The following is a 16,625-nucleotide window of genomic DNA, read 5'->3' as shown; positions in this document are numbered from 1 at the left end:
CAAATTGCTATTTTCACAATAATAAAGAAATATTAAAATAGTCTTTATTTTATGGACTTGTTGAAAGGGCATCGAGGTCCCAGGGTTTTGGAGAACTACTACTCTAAATTAATCTCTTTTCTCTGGGGAAAATGATGCCCTTTCTTATTAAAAATCATGTAAAATGTGTACATTTCCCATTGCTTTAGATTTATTCAGGAACAACAGTATCATTTTTGCATTGTTGTCACTTGTAAGAATAATTTATTGTATACCTCTCCAAGAGCATTCTATTTTACCACATTATATACTTCACTGCTCTCTTACCCAAGAACACCTGGCATTATGTAAGTCACATAATAATCACTCAGTACAAATATTATCATATATTCCATTTCAGTATGCCTATAAGATTTAGTATGTTTTAAAGCACACTTGCTGGCTCTGTGACCTTGAAGTTACTTTAACTCTCTAGGCCTAGTCTCCTTATCTCTAAAGTAGGGATAGTAATAGTACCTGCCTCACAGAGCTGTGAAGATTAAAGTACTTAGAATGGAGTCTGGCTCAAAAGTTGGCGGCTGTTACTGTTAATACCATATCTGCTGTGTGCTTGGGATGTTGAGGCATGAGGAGTATGAGGAGAAGACAGACATGGTCTTTGCCTTTGTCAACACCATGATTGTCTGGGAGCATAAGGGATGTGTGGGGCATTGCGTGAGATGGTAATTCTGCCTGGGCAAGTAGAAGAGAGTTTCACAAAGGAGGTGCTTGAGCTCTGCTTAAAAAACAAGTAAGAATTTGCCAGTCAAGGAGGTGTGAGTGGGTATGTGCAGACAGTCACTGGCACCAAGGCCAGCGTTGGCATTAACGACAGGAGCAGCATTGTGCTCTAGGAACAAGTAGGGGAGTGAAGTCACCGCTGTGTGAGGTTGGGTGGACAGTGACCGAAGGTGAAACTGGAATACTAGGGAAGAGCTGGAGTTGGGTTACATTTTGTTTAGAGAGTATGAGCTTAAAGGAATGTGTAACTTTTTATTTGAAGAAGTTTATTGATGAGGAGAAGGGATTTGGATAAGAAAGAGGAAAATAAAATTAATTAGTATTTTTTTTAAAGATTTTATTTATTTATTTGGCAGACAGAGATCACAAATAGACAGAGAGGCAAGCAGAGAGAGAGAGAGAAGGAAGCAGGCTCCCTGCTAAGCAGAGAGCCTGATGCGGGGCTTGATCCCAGGACCCTGGGATCATGACCTGAGCCGAAGGCAGAGGCTTTAACCCACTGAGCCACCCAGGCACCCCTAAAATTAATTAGCATTAATAAGCGTCGACAAATCAGAAATCGTAGGGATTCTTTTCCTTTCTGCCAAGACTTTCTTGCTCTTGATACATCAGTAAAAATGATCTTGGTCTTTTCTTCCCCTGTGTGATTCCCTGTATTATGGAATTCTGTAGGCGCTGCTACTCTAATCAGCTGGTTTCTGATCGGTACGCCATGCCAGAGTATTTCATCCAACCAGGACATCTCTGTTGTGTAAGGATTTCTGAGGATAAGTGGTGGTATCGGGTCATTATCCATCGAGTCCTTGGGAAGCAGGAAGTTGAAGTATTCTACCCAGACTTTGGAAATATTGGAACTGTTCAGAAGTCCTCCCTGAGATTTCTCAAGTGAGTTAACAAATCTTACTAAATTATTCCTAAGTTTTGAATCCTTGTGCTGAAGCCACATGGAGTTAGGATCAGTCTTCCTTTTCTCTTGCCTTCCTCATTCCATTCTTCCCTCCTTTCCATCCCTCTCTGTTCTTAGTGCAGATGGCCTTGGCATGCAGTTCCTTATTTTCACAGGGGGATTATAATCTCTTATGTCTTCTTTCACATGACTGTGAATTTGAATGGACCATGAGACTAAATTCCAGTCTCTTATTAAGAAAATGATTTTTTGGATCATGCTAAGAGTTATATTTATATAGCATGAAGGTTGGTTTGTTCCTACCTATATTTAATTGCACGGCTTTCAAAAGATTATTATGTTTAAAAACTTTATTTCTTAGATTGCTTTGAAGTATAAGACATTATCTTAAAAATGCATGAATAAAATACTCTGAAGTGGTGTGAATAGCTAAAATCAAGAATGGGTTAGAGATTCTGTGAAATGTATTTAAAAATACGATTCAGTAATTCGTGTATTTGCTTTTCTCTTACAGGTGCTGCTACACAAAGCTTCCAGCTCAGGCTATCCCTTGTTCTTTGGCTTGGGTGAGACCAGTAGAGGTATGTTTGTTCCCCATTTAATCAGCAAACATTTGATGTTGTGAGCAGTTCTAGGATCTCAGGATACAGAAATAAAACATGGAATGAGCCCTACAGTGAGAAGTCACTGTAGTTACTCTGGAAGGTAGACGTGGAGATAGAAATCAGGGTGCTGTGTCGTATTTGCTGTAGAGCTGTTTATAGTGTGCGCTAGGACTGCAGAAGGAGGAGTGCGCTTCTCTCTCGAGGATAGTCAGGGATGACCTTCCAGTCGAGGTGATTTGGAGTAGAATTTCGAAGGAAGAGTAGACAAAAAAAGAAAGACGTTCTAGCCAAAGGGAGGGTAACATAAAATACCTCAAATTTGAGAAATGATAAGTGGCTCAGTTTGCTTACATGGCAGCAGAGGAGCTGGTGGATGGCAAGTGATGTGAGAGAAACAGGCCCTGAGTGGGGATGCATGTCTGTGTTCAGGAGTCCAGACATTGTCCTTCAGATGCTGGGGAGCAACTAGAGGACCTACCTAGGAAACCACCGTACTCAGTTATCTGTTTTTTAAAGGATCCTCTAGTAACGTAGTTGTGTGAGATGACTGGAGGGGATGAAGCAGGAGGAATTTTCATCCCTGTAGATATATTTCTTTATGTAGTTATCAATATCATGCACCTAACTTCGTGTTTTTCCCTCAGAACTCTTTTATCATTTTTTAAAGATTTTATTTATTTATTTGACAGAGAGATACAGAGATCACAAGTAGGCTGAGAGGCTGGCGGCGGTGGGGGGAGTAGGCCCCCTGCTGAGCAGAGAGCCTGATGTGGGGCTCGATCCCAGGACCCTGAGATCATGACCTAAGCCAAAGGCAGAGGCTTAACCCACTGAGCCACCCAGGCACCCCCACCTTTTTTTTTTTAAGATTTTATTTGAGAGAGAGAGTGCGCATGAGCAGTGGGAGTGGCAGGCATATGGAGAGGGAGAAGCAGGCTCCCTCGCCTGGGATCATGGGATCATGACCTGAGCCAAGGACAGATGATTGACCCACTGAGCCACTCAGTCACCCCAGAACTCTTAATTATATATGCCATACATACTTACTACACTCCATTTGTCTGTTTAACCTTAAGTTACCAGTTGCTTACATACTACATGGGTTATTACTCCAAAAAATTATCTGAGGGGCGCCTAGGTGGCTCAGTCATTAAGTATCTGCCTTTGGCTCAGATCATGATCCCAGGGTCCTGGGATTGGGGCCTGCATCAGGCTCCTTGCTCAGCGGGGAGCCTGCTTCTCACTCTCCTACTCCCCCTGCTTGTGTTCCCTCTCCCATTCTCTCTCTCTCTCTGTCAAATAAATAAATAAAATCTTTTAAAAAATTTTTATCTGAAAACCACAGTACAGAAGAAAGAAAAATAAAACATTACTTATTATTCTACTTTTCAAACATTCAATTTATAACTTTGATGTTTCTTTCAGTTTAATTTATTGCGTGTTGGGGGTCAGTTTTTGTAGGGTTGTCAGGATTACATAAAACTAATTTTATATTCTTAACATTATTATAGCATAAATTATTATGTTACCATAGTTCTCAATTTTAATAGATTCATATTAATCTATTAGGTAAATTTATATCATAGATTAACTGTCCCTTTATTGTTAGACATTCAATCTGTTCTGATTTTTAAAAAAATTTTTATAAGACTTTATTTATTTATTTGACAGAGATCATAAGTAGGCAGAGAGGCAGGCAGAGAGAGAGAGGAGGAAGCAGGCTCCCTGCTGAGCAGAGAGCCTGATGTGGGACTTGATCCCAGGACCCTGGGATCATGAACTGAGCTAAAGGCAGAGGCTTAACCCACTGAGCCACACAGGCACCCCTCTGTTCTGATTTTTGAGTATGTAAATCATGTATGCAGTTACAGTTTTTGTGCAAGTAAGTATTCAGGATTGTGTTTTAGAGTGCATTTTAGCCTTGGTTTCTTTCTTCCATCAGGAGCTCAGGGCTAAATTTGACCCACTTGGAGCCAATGTTCATTACTGTCACATTAGCCAGATGGCTTCCATTTTCCTGTCTCTTTTTGTTTTCTTATTTCCTTCCTGAAGTGATTCTGACCTTAAGGCTTTTGCTCACTCTGTTCCTTGGAATAGCTTGTTCAAAGCATTCTCATGGTTGGCCCGTTTTTGTCACTCAGATTTAAGCGCAAATATTATTTCCCTAGAAGGACTTCCTTGACCAGCCAATTTAAAGTACACGCTCCTACTTTAGTCATTCATTGCAGTTTATCTTTATAACACTCTATGTGGTATTATCGTAATTATTTGTTCACATACATGGTGTAAGCTTCTGAGATGAGGGGCCTCGTCTCTAGTGCCTGGATCAATGGTCACGTCATGGTAGGTGCTTAATAAAGGTCTTCAACTAAATGAATGAATCTCAACTTTTTATCTTTTTTTCTGGTTTCAAAAATAGTTAATGTGTTTGGTAATGGCAGAGTAACAACAGAGTAGCATGGTGGGACTAATACTCCCATAGGCAAAATCCAAAGCAGGCGGAAAAGCAGAGATCTACCCTTGGGAGTCAAGCTGTAGGTGGTAAGATCAGGAAATTTTCAGCTTCTATGCTGGGGTCAGTCCCCCAGTCTGTAGCCTTGCTGGCTTGAAGAGTTAGAGGACATTATTTGGGACTGGCAGAACAGCTAGGAGTTATAGGAGAAATACTTGAAGGGAGGGGGCCACAGGATGGCTGTTTCAAAATCAGTGACTACCATCTGCCCATATCCTTAGACAGCTACTAAATTCTGTAGGCAGTAGAACCCAGTGGCCCGAGTGGAACATCACAGGCTTATCTATTCTTTCTTTTTGTCACCTTGCACGCATTATTTTGAAAAGTTTTTTAATCATTCCGCTGACACACTATATTATTTTAGGGATTACTCTAGGAAATACAACACATGTTGTAAATAGCGATCCAAAGACATTAGAACACTTTCTTTAACCTCCCCTTCTGATCTATTTTTGTTGTCTAATTATTGTTTTAAACCCCTCAAGAAACGGACTACGTAAAATGGTGTTCACCTAGATTTAGTCATGTGTTTCTCAGTTTCCTAGCTCTGCATTCTTGCCGCCCAAACCCCTTGAGAACATTTTCCTTTTATTTGAACTGTATCCTCTAAGATTTCATCTTGCGAGGGTTTGCTGATGGCAAACTAAGTCATGTGTACCTAGACACAAAATTCTGCTCTTATTTTTGGCAGATACACTCACTACGATTTTAGGTTGGCAGGTAGTATGTTTAGTGCACTGAAGATATCATGACAGTGGCTTCTGGTCTCCCCTACCTTATTGGAGAAGTCAGCCGTCAGGGTGGTGGATAGTCCTCTGAAAGCAGTGTCCTTTTTGTTTATAACTGTTTCTAACATTTTCCTGTTTATTGCTGGTGTCTTCAGTTTTAGTATGTTTATGTGTGGATTTATGCTTATTTATCCTGCTTTGTGGTTCATTGAACTCCCTTTATCTGCGCTTTGTTACTTTTTATTAAATCTGGCAAATTCCCAGCCACTCTCTCTTCAGTTAGTATTGTCTTTCCCCCATTATTCATATTTATATTCCCTCTGTCTCTGTTTCTGCATCTCTTTCTCTGGGACCACAGTTGAAAGTATGTTAAACTTTCTCAATCTTCCATATTTTTTAAGCTCTGTATTTTATGTATTTCTCTCTTTCCATATTGCATTCTGGGTTTTTTTTTTTTTTTTCTTCCCAAATTATCTTCCACTTTACTGATTTACCCTTTAATTCTATCTAACCTGCTACTGAGTCAATCTTACAGGTTTTAAGTTTTGGTTATTATATTTTTACTCTCTAAAAGTTCTCTTTGTTCTGTAGTTTTGCTAGATGAATTTTTATAGATTGCTGGTCTCTACAGAAGCTTTCAAATTCTTTTTTTTTAAGTGTAGTATGTTTAGTTGCTTTATAATTATCTAAAGTTTTTGAAGGTTTACTTATATTGTTTCTGCTTGTTCTTACTTGTGATTAGTTGTTTCTTTGTATGCCTTTTATCTTTGCCAATGTGCTATTGATTGTCTTTGAAAACTTATTTGTCAGAATGTTTGAATAATATGGGATAAGATTGCCTACCTCTAGAGAGATTTGCATTCACTTCTACCAGGTACCTAGGAATACTCCCTGTCTGGAATCATGTTAATTTGAATAAACAACTTGAGGATTTGTCTACTATCCAGGTGATGTGAAAATTGAACTGCAAATCCACGTGAAGGCTAGTTTATTCCTTTTCCTTTTTTTAAAAAAAATATTTTATTTATTTATTTGACTGAGAGAGAGAGAGACCACAAGCAGGGAGAGGGAGGAGCAGGCTTCCCACCGAGCATGGAGCCCGACTTGGGGCTCGATCCCAGGACTTGAGGATCATGACCTGAGCCGAAGGCAGTCACTTAACCAACTGAGCCACCCTGGTGCCCCTCTTGTCCTTTTTAAGGCAAAATAGTTCCCACTTTTCCTTTAATTCTCTCCTGAGAATCTTTTTTTTTTTTTTTAATTTTTATTTTTAAATTTTTGAAATAAACATGTGTTTTTATCCCCAGGGGTACAGGTCTGTGACTTGCCAGGTTTACACATTTCACAGTACTCATCATAGCACATAACCCTCCCCAATGTCCATATCCCCACCAGCCTATCCCGTCCCCACTCCCCCCAGCAGCCCTCACTCCTGAGAATCTTTTAGTCTCTTGACAGTTCTTTGATGCTTTTGGACATACTTAGAAAATATTTTATCTAGAATTTTAGTGGTTTCTGTGGAAGGATTAGTCCAGTAATTTAACTTAATCATTTCTGAAAATGAAAGTGTTTCACCACATAAATAATAAAGGTTTTGGTGCCTGGGTGTCTCAGTGGGTTAAGGCCTCTGCCTTCGGCTCTAGGAAATACAACACATGTATTTCCTAGAGTCGTGATCCCAGGGTCCTGGGGTCGAGCCCCACATCGGGCTCTCTGCTTGGCGGGGAGTCTGCTTCTCCCTCTCTCTTTCTGCCTGCCTCTCTGCCTACTTGTGATCTCTTGTCTATCAAATAAATAAATAAAATCTTTAACCCACTGAGCCACCCAGGCACCAATGAATAAAATCTTTAAAAAAATAAAGTTTTTTTCCATAATCACATTTTAAATAATTTTTCCTTTACTCTGACTTTTATCCTGCAGTGTGCAATTCTAGTACTTTTATGGCTTTATTTTTACATGAAAATCTCTAGTTCATCAGGAATTTATTTTTGTATGTGGTTACTATAATTCATGTTTGAATTTGTTGTCTGAATTTCATGTCTTGATTATATTTCAGGAACATTGGACATCCAGAGCTATTTTGCAGTTTCAGAAGTTGTGTGGTTTGAAGCCATTAGTGGGGGTAGTGGATGAATATGTAGATGGAATCCTTAACATTTTCCTGTGTGATACATCGTCAAATGAAGACATCTATTTCCATCATGTCTTGAGAACGGAGGGCCATGCTATTGTATGCCGAGAAAATGTCCCTTCTAAGGTGGAGCAGTCTGGATGTGTTTTGTAATATATTTTATTTACTCTCAATGCTTGAAGGTGTAAGATAATTTAATAGAGGTTATTTGATGTATTCTTTAATCTTAGAGACATCTGTGAGATTCCTGCCTTCTTAATACAGAGCAGTCTCTTAATTTTCAAATGACCACAAAAACTACCTTTGGCTGATGAGAGTGTAAATACTTTTAGTAACTGATTTGAGGATTCTATCTTACCTCAAATACTTTCTTTGAGGCCTTCTTAGAGAAGACAACACTCTTGTTTTGCAGATGTTTATGGTGATGTCTGCATCACTGTTAATAATTGTTGTGACTCGGAAAAATTATCAATATAGAAAATTTTTTAACTGTTAAATTTTAGAAGATAACATTTCCACATTTGAAAATTATGAAGTGCTAAATTTTTCACTTTTTCTTTAAGTGATTAAACCCTTTTTTTTTTAAATCCCAGGGTTTCAGAGAACTCAACCCTTTAGCTTTATATACTAAATCCAGTTTAGGGCCGGAGGATGTGGTTCTGACAGAACTGGGTTATCCTTCCCAGCAGCACTATTTTAATGAAGACCGAGAGATAAGTCCACAATCAAAAGAGAGTGAATTATATACCCTGGTGAGAGGTTTTTGCAAAAATTATTATAATTCTTTCTTATTATTAACATTTAATGAGTTCTTATATGCCAAACACTATGAAAAACAGCGTGAGCATAATATGTAATTTAATCCTCATAGAATGCCTGTGATATAGTTGCTGTAATCACCCTTGCTTTATAGGTGAGGAAACTGAGGCTTTCCAAACCTAGGAAAGTTCAGGAACTTGATGCAACGATCTTAACAGTACCTTGTCTCTCATTATTTGCTGGTTTAAATCTTTGCTACAGTCATGCTTTCTCCTGTACGATTTCTCACATATATTAAATTCCATTACTGCCTTGGTACAGTTGTGACTTCACCTACACTAATCTAATTGCTGTTCTCTCTGCATATCTCAGATTTTTCCAGTGTTCTCATTTCTTATTTTTTCTGTAAGTCTTTAAGTGACTCCCACTCACAGTAATAACATTATTATTATTACCACTATTAACTGTTCCATACTATTCCACCCAACAGTAGTAGTAATAAAAATTAAAAAAAAAATAACAGCAACATTTATTGAACTTGAACTACATGGGAGGGACTGTTCTAAGCACTCTCATGTGCTAATTAATTTTATGATCACTTTACCAGGTTGGTGCTTTCGTATCCCTGTTTTAGATAGAAGTAAAATGAAGCACCAAGTAAAGACTTACTTAAGACTTTTGAATAAATAAATGAACATGCCCTCTGAGTCTTACATTCCTCATGACAACAAGTACTGGGCTAAGAATATAGGATGTATTAGATTGAGAGCTAAAGTGGTTTTGGGCCCAGGAAGGCTTTTTATTTTCACTGAATAAAATATTTTGCCCAAATATGCTTTATATATCTGACTTGTAAAATAAAATTGTAGAGATAATCTTATGTTTTTAGTAGATATTTGCTAACTATTAGATAAAAAGGGAAGGCCAGTTTGACCCACTGGGAGATTAGCCTGTTCTGAAAAATAGGTATGAATGTTTAGTGCTGTATGTTTGAAACAGATAAGAATATTAGATTTCTACTTAATGTTAAAATTAATTAGGCTTATTTGGCCCATAACACTTTCTAAAGCCTGAATTTTTCTTAATCATTATAACTTGATTGGAACAATTATGTTTCCTGATTCTTAAATAGTGATTTGAATACAACCTTTATCATCACTGTGTTATATGTTCCAATAATCATATTTCAGTCTTGAAAATGAAATAAGGCCATCTTTTATGCTAAAGAGATAAGAATTAAAATTCTTGTATCCCATCCCAGCCTGTATCCCATGGACTTCATACACATACACACACACACTTACCCACCGACTCCCTACCTGTGTATACCCCATTCCCTGTAATTGCTACTCTCTTTAAATCCTGTTTGTGTTACCTCCTTCATTGCATCTTTTTAAGACATCTTCCTCCCCAACAATATTTTGGTCATATCTCTGCAATGGCTCTACACTGAAGGTTGTAGAGTGATTATCTGATTTTGTGTCTTTCTGCTATATTTGGAGTTCCTTTATTTATTTTTTTAAAAAGATTTTATTTATTTATTTGACAGACAGAGATTACAAGTAGGCAGAGAGGCAGGCAGAGAGAGAGGAGGAAGCAGGCTCCCTGCCGAGCAGAGAGAGCCCAATGCGGGGCTTGATCCCAGGACCCTGGGATCATGACCTGAGCCGAAGGCAGAGGCTTTAACCCACTGAGCCACCCGGGTGCCCCTGGAGTTCCTTTAGAGCTGCAATCCGCAGTATTCATCTTTACATCCACAGAGCTACCCTGCACACATTTCATAATGTGTGCTCCGTAAGTGTTTGTTGGCTTGAACTAGTTTAGCAGGATAGGAAGGTGTACAGTCATGGATAAAGTTAGAAAATAATGTAGCATCCGTATGAGCCATAGTGAAAAATTCCTCCCAGAATGTATAGGCATGCAGATTTTAGAAACAGCATTAGTATGGAAAATAAAATAATGTCTCTTTCATATCTACTAGCAAGATATTAATGATGAAAAGGCTTTCATTCACCTTAAATCTGAATTAAACGAGCCATTAAAGGATTCTGAATTCAGTTCTTTGGAAAACCAAGATAAGTGCTGTGAAGAAGACCCAACGTGGTCCATCCCAGAGCTAAAGGATCTGAAGGAAGAAAATGAGGTAGGAGAAGGAAGGAGTTTTTTGAAAATGTAATTCATATACTGAACTCATAAGTGAAGGGGACGGGAATGATATCGCTCTTAAAATTCTGCTTTCGGTGTCATCAGAGCATCTTGCACAGATGAATTACATTTTCTCTTCAGCAGTCACCAGTATGAAAGTTGAAACAACAGAGCCTTGATCACAAAAAAGGAAAGGCATTATCTGGCTTTGAGGTGTTAGTTTCTATCTTGTTGCTTTGGGCAGTCTTCAGGAATTTTGTGGTGATTAGAAATGAGTACTGAGCTACAGTATCAGGAGAACACAACAGGAAAAACCTCGACAGCTTTTGAGGATGTATTTTATTTTTATTTTAACCTAATGTTTACATACACATAGCTTGGAGGGCCCCATAACCCCTTCCTCTACATTTTGTATTTCACAGAGCAACCATTTTCATCTCTTCCAGATGCTGCTTTTGGAAGAGCATTAAATAACATGCTTACATTGTTATTTCCTGAGCCTTCAGTTCTACACCCTTCTGGAAAAGAGGAAGGTTTCCTTCTCTTTCATCCTTTTGCCCCACCACACACAAATGTATCCTTTCTGTCCCCGGTCCCCTATCTTACTAATGTCGCACCACCCTTTCCATTAAATCACTGTTCAGGGTTTACATTATTACTGTAAATGCTATTGACAGTCAAGTAGTATGCTGTGGCAACATCACAGATTTTTGTGTAAAGGTAATGAGGAGTGATGTGGTAATTATAGGCCAAACTGTTCTCGTTGTTTGTTATCTTGCCAGCACTAGGTCTTATCAATAATTTTCATTTTTAGCCATTCAAATAGATATGTAGTAGTGTCACAGGGTGATTTTAACTTGCATTTCCCTAATGAGTGTTGTTGAACATCTTTGTGTGTGCTTACTTGCCATCCATATACATACTTCTTGGGGAAATGTCCAAGCCTTCTGCCCATGTTTTGGTTGGGTTGTTTGTTTTCTTGCTAGTAGATTTCGAGAGTGCTTTAAATCTTCTGAATCCTAGTGCTTTGTCAGATATGTGATTTTCAAATATATTCTCCTGCTTGTAGCATGTCTATATTCTCTTTATAGTGGTTTTCATGCCACAGAATTTTAATTTTAAGAAATTCCAGTTTATCAGGGTTTTTACTCTAGGATTTTGATGGATTTCTGTCTCACATTTAAGTCTTTGATCCATTTTGAATTTATTTTTGTGTGTGGTGTAAGAGAGTGGTCCAGTTTCATTCTTTTGTGTATTGTCCAGTTTTCCCAGCACCATTTGTTGAGAGACTCTTTTTTCCACTGGCTATTCTTTCCTGCTTTGTCAAAGATGAGTTGACCATACATTTGTGGGTCCATTTCTGGGTTCTCTATTCTGTTCCATTGATCTATGTGTCTGTTTTTGTGCCAATACCATGCTATCTTATTGATTACAGCTTTATAATACAGCTTGAAGTCTGGAATTGTGATGCCTCCAGCTTTGTTTTTCTTTTTCAACATTACTTTGGCTATTTGAGGTCTTTTCTGGTTCCATACAAATTTTAGAATTCTTTGTTATAGCTCTGTGAAAAAATGCTGGTGTTACTTTGATAGGGATTGCATTAAATTTGTAGATTGTTTTGGGTGGCACAGACATTTTAACAGTATTCTTCCAATTCGTGAGCATGGAATGTTTCTCCATCTGTGTGTGTGGGGGGAGAGGGGGTCTTTAGTTTCTTTCCTAAGTGTTCTGTAGTTTTCAGAGCACAGATCTTTTACCTCTTTGTTTAGTTTAATTGCAAGATATCTTATAGTTTTTGGTGCAGTTGTAAATAGGATCAGTTCCTTGATTTATCTTTCTACTGCTTCATCATTGGTGTGTAGAAATGCAACAGATTTCTGTATGTTGATTTTCTATCCTGCGAATTTGCTGAATTCTTGTATCAGTTCTGGTAAATTTTTTTGTGGAGTCTTTCAGTTTTTCTAAATAGAGTTATGTCATCTGTCAAGAGTGAAAGTTTGACTTCTTCTTTGCCAGTTTGGATGCTTTTTATTTCTTTTCGTTGTCTGATTGCTAAAGCTAGGACTTCTAGTGCTATGTTGAACAACAGTGGTGAGAGTGATATCCGGTCATGTTTCTGACCTTGAAGAGGATATTAGCTGTGGGTGTTTTATGTATGACCTTTATGATATTGAGATATGTTCTTTCTAACCCTACTTTCTGGAGGTTTTTTTTTTTTTTTTTTTTTTTTTTTATTAAATCAGGAAAGGATGCTGTATTTTGTCAAGTTCTTTTGCTGCATCTATTGACAGGATGGTATGATTCTTATCCTTTCTTTTATTAATGTGCTGTATCACATTGATTGATTTGTGGATTTTGAACCACCCTTGCAGCCCAGGAATAAATCCCACTTGGTCATGGTGAATAATCCTTTTGATGTACTGTTGGATTCGATTAGCTAGTATCTTGTTGACAATTTTTGCATCTGTTTATCAGGGATAGTGATCTGTAATTCTCTTTTTTAATGGGGTCTTTGTCTAGTTGTGGAATCAAGGTAATGCTGGCCTTGTAGAATGAGTTTGGAAGTTTTCCTTCCATTTCTAGTTTTGGAACAGTATCAGAAGAATAGGTATTAACTCATCTTTAAATGTTTGGTAGAATTGCCCTGGGAAGCCATCTGGCCTGGGACTCTTATTCATTGGAAGATATTTGGTTACTGCTTCAATTTCCTTGTGGTTATGGGTCTGTTCAGGTTTTCTGTTTCTTCCTGGTTCAGTTTTGTTAGTTGTATGTTTCTAGGAATTAATCCATTCTGTTTCATTGATTTCTGCTCTAATCTTTATTAATTCTCTTCTCCTGCTGGGTTTAGGCTTTATTAGCTCCTCTTTCTCCATCTCTAGGTGTAAAGTTAGATTGTGTATTAGAGACTTTTCTTGTTCCTTGAGAAAGGCTGAATTGCTTGCTGTTTACAATAGGACTGCCTTTTGCTGCATCCCAAAGGTTTTGAACAGTTGTTTTCATTTTCATTTTTTTCTGTGAATTTTTAAATTCTTCTTTAATTTCTTGGTTGACCCATTCATTTATTAGTAGGATGCTCTTTAACTTCCATGGATTTAAGTTCTTTTCAACTTTCCTCTTGTGCTTGAGTTCAAGTTTCAAAGCATTGTTGTCTGAAATTATGCAGGGAATGATCCCAATCTTTTGGTACCACTTGAGGCCCGCTGTGTTTTCCATTCTGGAGAATGTTCCATGTGCACGCGTGAAGAATGTGTATTCTCTTGCTTCAGGATGGAATGCGCCGAATATACCTGTTAAGTCCATCTGGTCCAGTGTGTCATTCAAAGCCATTGTTTCCTTGTTGATCTTATGTTTAGATGATCTGTCCATTTCAGTGACAGAGGTGTTAAAGTCCCCTACCGTTATTGTATTATTATCGATGTGTTTCTTTAATTTTGTTATTAATTGGAATATATAATTGTTTGCTCCCACGTTGGGGGTATAAATATTTACAATTGTTAGATCTTCTTGTTGGATAGACCCTTTGATTGTGATATAGTGTCCTTCCTCATCTCTTATTACAGTCTTCGGTTTTAAATCTAATTTATCTGATATATGGGTTGCCACCCTAGCTTTTTTTTTTTTTTTGATAACCGTTAGCATGATAAATTGTTCTCTTCTTCACTTTCGATCTTTGGATCTACAATGAATTTCTTGCAGATAGCATATGAATGGGCCTTACTTTTTATCCAATCTGATACCTTGTGTCTTTTTTTTTTTAAAGATTTTATTTCTTTATTTCAGAGAGAAAGAGAGAGAGAGAGAGTGAGAGAGCATGAGAGGGTTGATCAGAGGGAGAAGCAGACTCCCCATGGAGCTGGGAGCCTGATGCAGGACTCGATCCCAGGACTTGGTGATCATGACCTGAGCCGAAGGCAGTTGCCCAACCAACCAAGCCACTTAGGCACCCTACCCTGTGTCTTTTGATTGGGACATTTAACCCATTTACATTCTGAGTAATTATTGGAAGATAGGAGTTTAGTGCTATTGTATCACCTGTTAAGTCACTTTTTTTGTATGCTGTCTCTGTTACTTTATGGTCTGTATTACTTTTGGGCCCTCTCTTCACTTAAAGTATCCCCTTTACTATTTCTTGTGGGGCTGATTTAATGATCACAAATTCTTTTAATTTCTCTTTGTCCTGGAAGGTTTTTAATTTCTCCTATTCAGAATGACAGCCTTGCTGGATAAAGTATTCTTGGCTGCATGTTTTTCTCATTTAGCACCTGAATGTATTGTGCCAGTGCTTTCTGGCCTGCCAAGTCTTTGTGGATAGGTCTGTTGCCAGTCTTATTTCTACCTTCGTTGGTAATGGAATGCTTGTCCTGAGCTGCTTCCAGGTTTTTCTCTTTGTGTCTGAGGTTTGCAAGTTTCACTATTATATGTTGGGGTGTTGACCTATTTTTATTGATTTTGAGGAGGTTTCTCTGTGCCTCCTGGACCCAAATGCTTGTTTTCTTCCCCATGTTGGGGAAGTTCTCTGCCATAATTTGCTCCAGTATACCTCTGTCCCCTCTCTTTCTTTCCTTGTCAGTTTTTTTCCTTATGTATTTTGGAGTTTTATTGTCAGATGACATGTATTTAGGATTGGTATGTTTTCTTGATGAACTGACCCTTTCATCATTATGAAATTTCTTTATCCATAGTTACTTTCTTTGCATTGATGCCTACATCAGTAGTGATGCCTACATCGGTATACTGTCTGATAACAGTATAGCCACTCCAGCTTTATTTTTTTAACTGTGACATAATATATCCTTTTCCATCTTTTTACTTCTAACCTACCTATGTCATATATTTGAGATAAATTTCTTGAGACAGCATATAGTTTAGTCATTTCTTAAATCCATTCTGATGATCTGAATTTTAGTTAGTATGTTTATACATTTTACATTTAATATCATTATTGATATATTTTGATTATAGGTCTACCATTTTAATTTTTTTTTTTTTTTTTTACCTCGGCTTTTCATTCCTTTGCTTTTCCTTCCTCCTTTTAGTGTTATTCTTTTTTTTTTCTTACTTAGTATTCTTTCTTAATAGTTTTAGTTTACTTATTATATTTTTATTATATCTGCCTGTTTTATTATATCTGCCTGCCAATTTGACTGGTTATTCTAGGAATTACAATATACATCTTGGCTTTCCATGGTTGATGTAATCTGTATGTACTAATTCAAGTGGTATGTAGATATCTTACCACCATTTAGGTATTTTACCCCTTCCCACCTCCTTTATGCTATGTTTATATATAACAAGTATATAGGTTGAGAGTTTATAATGTTAGTTTTTGCTTTCTACCTTTAAATATGTTATAAACAATTCAATAGAAGAATAGTCCCATCACACTTCCCCAGATACTGATCGTTTCTGTTACTCTTTATTTCTGATATACCAACTTTCCTTCTGGTATCCTCTCCTTTCTATCCAAAGAACTTCCTTTAGCAATTCTTTTAGAGTATACCTGTTGACAATAATTTTTTTTAGTTTTCTTCATTGGGAGTGTATTTATTTTATCTTCATTCTTGAAAGATATTTTTGCTGGATGTAGAATTCTGGGTTATTGGTTTTTTTCTTTCAGGCCTTTAAAAATTTCTTTCCACTTCCTTCTGGCTTTCATAATTTCTGATGAAAAATCTGCAGTACTGGAATTGTTGTTCCTTTATAATAACATGTCATTTTTCTTTGTCTACATTTAGGATTGTTTGTCTTTAGTTTTCAAGAGGTATATTATAATCTGTTTAGACGTGAATTTCTCTTTGAGGTTTGCTAAACTTTTTGAATCTGCAGGTTTGTGTCTTTCATCAGATTTGTGCCATTTTCAGACACTGCTTCAAATACTTTTTCTGTACTGTACTCTTTCTTTTCTCCTTCTGGTACTCCCATGAATCAAATGTTAAACCTTTTGGTATTGTCCTGTATGTCCCCAGGGCTCTGTTTTTGCTTTTGTTTTCCCAGATTTTTTTCTCTCTGTTGTTCAGATTGGATCATTCCTATGGATCTCTCTTCAGGTTCATGCATTCTTTACTTTTATTTCTGTCCT

At 37.4% G+C, this 16,625-nt stretch overlaps 1 protein-coding gene across 4 annotated transcripts in view; it reads left to right on the top strand.

Annotated features, from left to right (window-relative positions):
- The window catches only part of LOC111150875 (tudor domain containing 5), an 84,051-nt gene that overhangs the window by 54,283 nt on the left and 13,143 nt on the right, over positions 1–16,625 (top strand). For 3 of the 4 annotated variants that reach the window (XM_022508543.1, XM_022508542.1, XM_022508541.1), the window contains exons 9-12: positions 1,432–1,644; positions 2,181–2,247; positions 7,568–7,768; positions 8,236–8,394. In XM_022508543.1, the coding sequence (XP_022364251.1) occupies positions 1,432–1,644; positions 2,181–2,247; positions 7,568–7,768; positions 8,236–8,394 (640 nt within the window). Of the gene's footprint in view, positions 1–1,431; positions 1,645–2,180; positions 2,248–7,567; positions 7,769–8,235; positions 8,395–10,382; positions 10,545–16,625 lie in introns of all 4 variants that reach the window. The other variant, XM_022508539.1, reaches the window with a different exon arrangement.

The sequence above is a fragment of the Enhydra lutris genome, unplaced genomic scaffold, assembly GCF_002288905.1.
Source record: "Enhydra lutris kenyoni isolate GAN:26980312 unplaced genomic scaffold, ASM228890v2 scaffoldscaffold24, whole genome shotgun sequence".
Taxonomy (NCBI): domain Eukaryota; kingdom Metazoa; phylum Chordata; class Mammalia; order Carnivora; family Mustelidae; genus Enhydra; species Enhydra lutris.
This window is presented reverse-complemented; position numbering and strand designations above follow the sequence as displayed.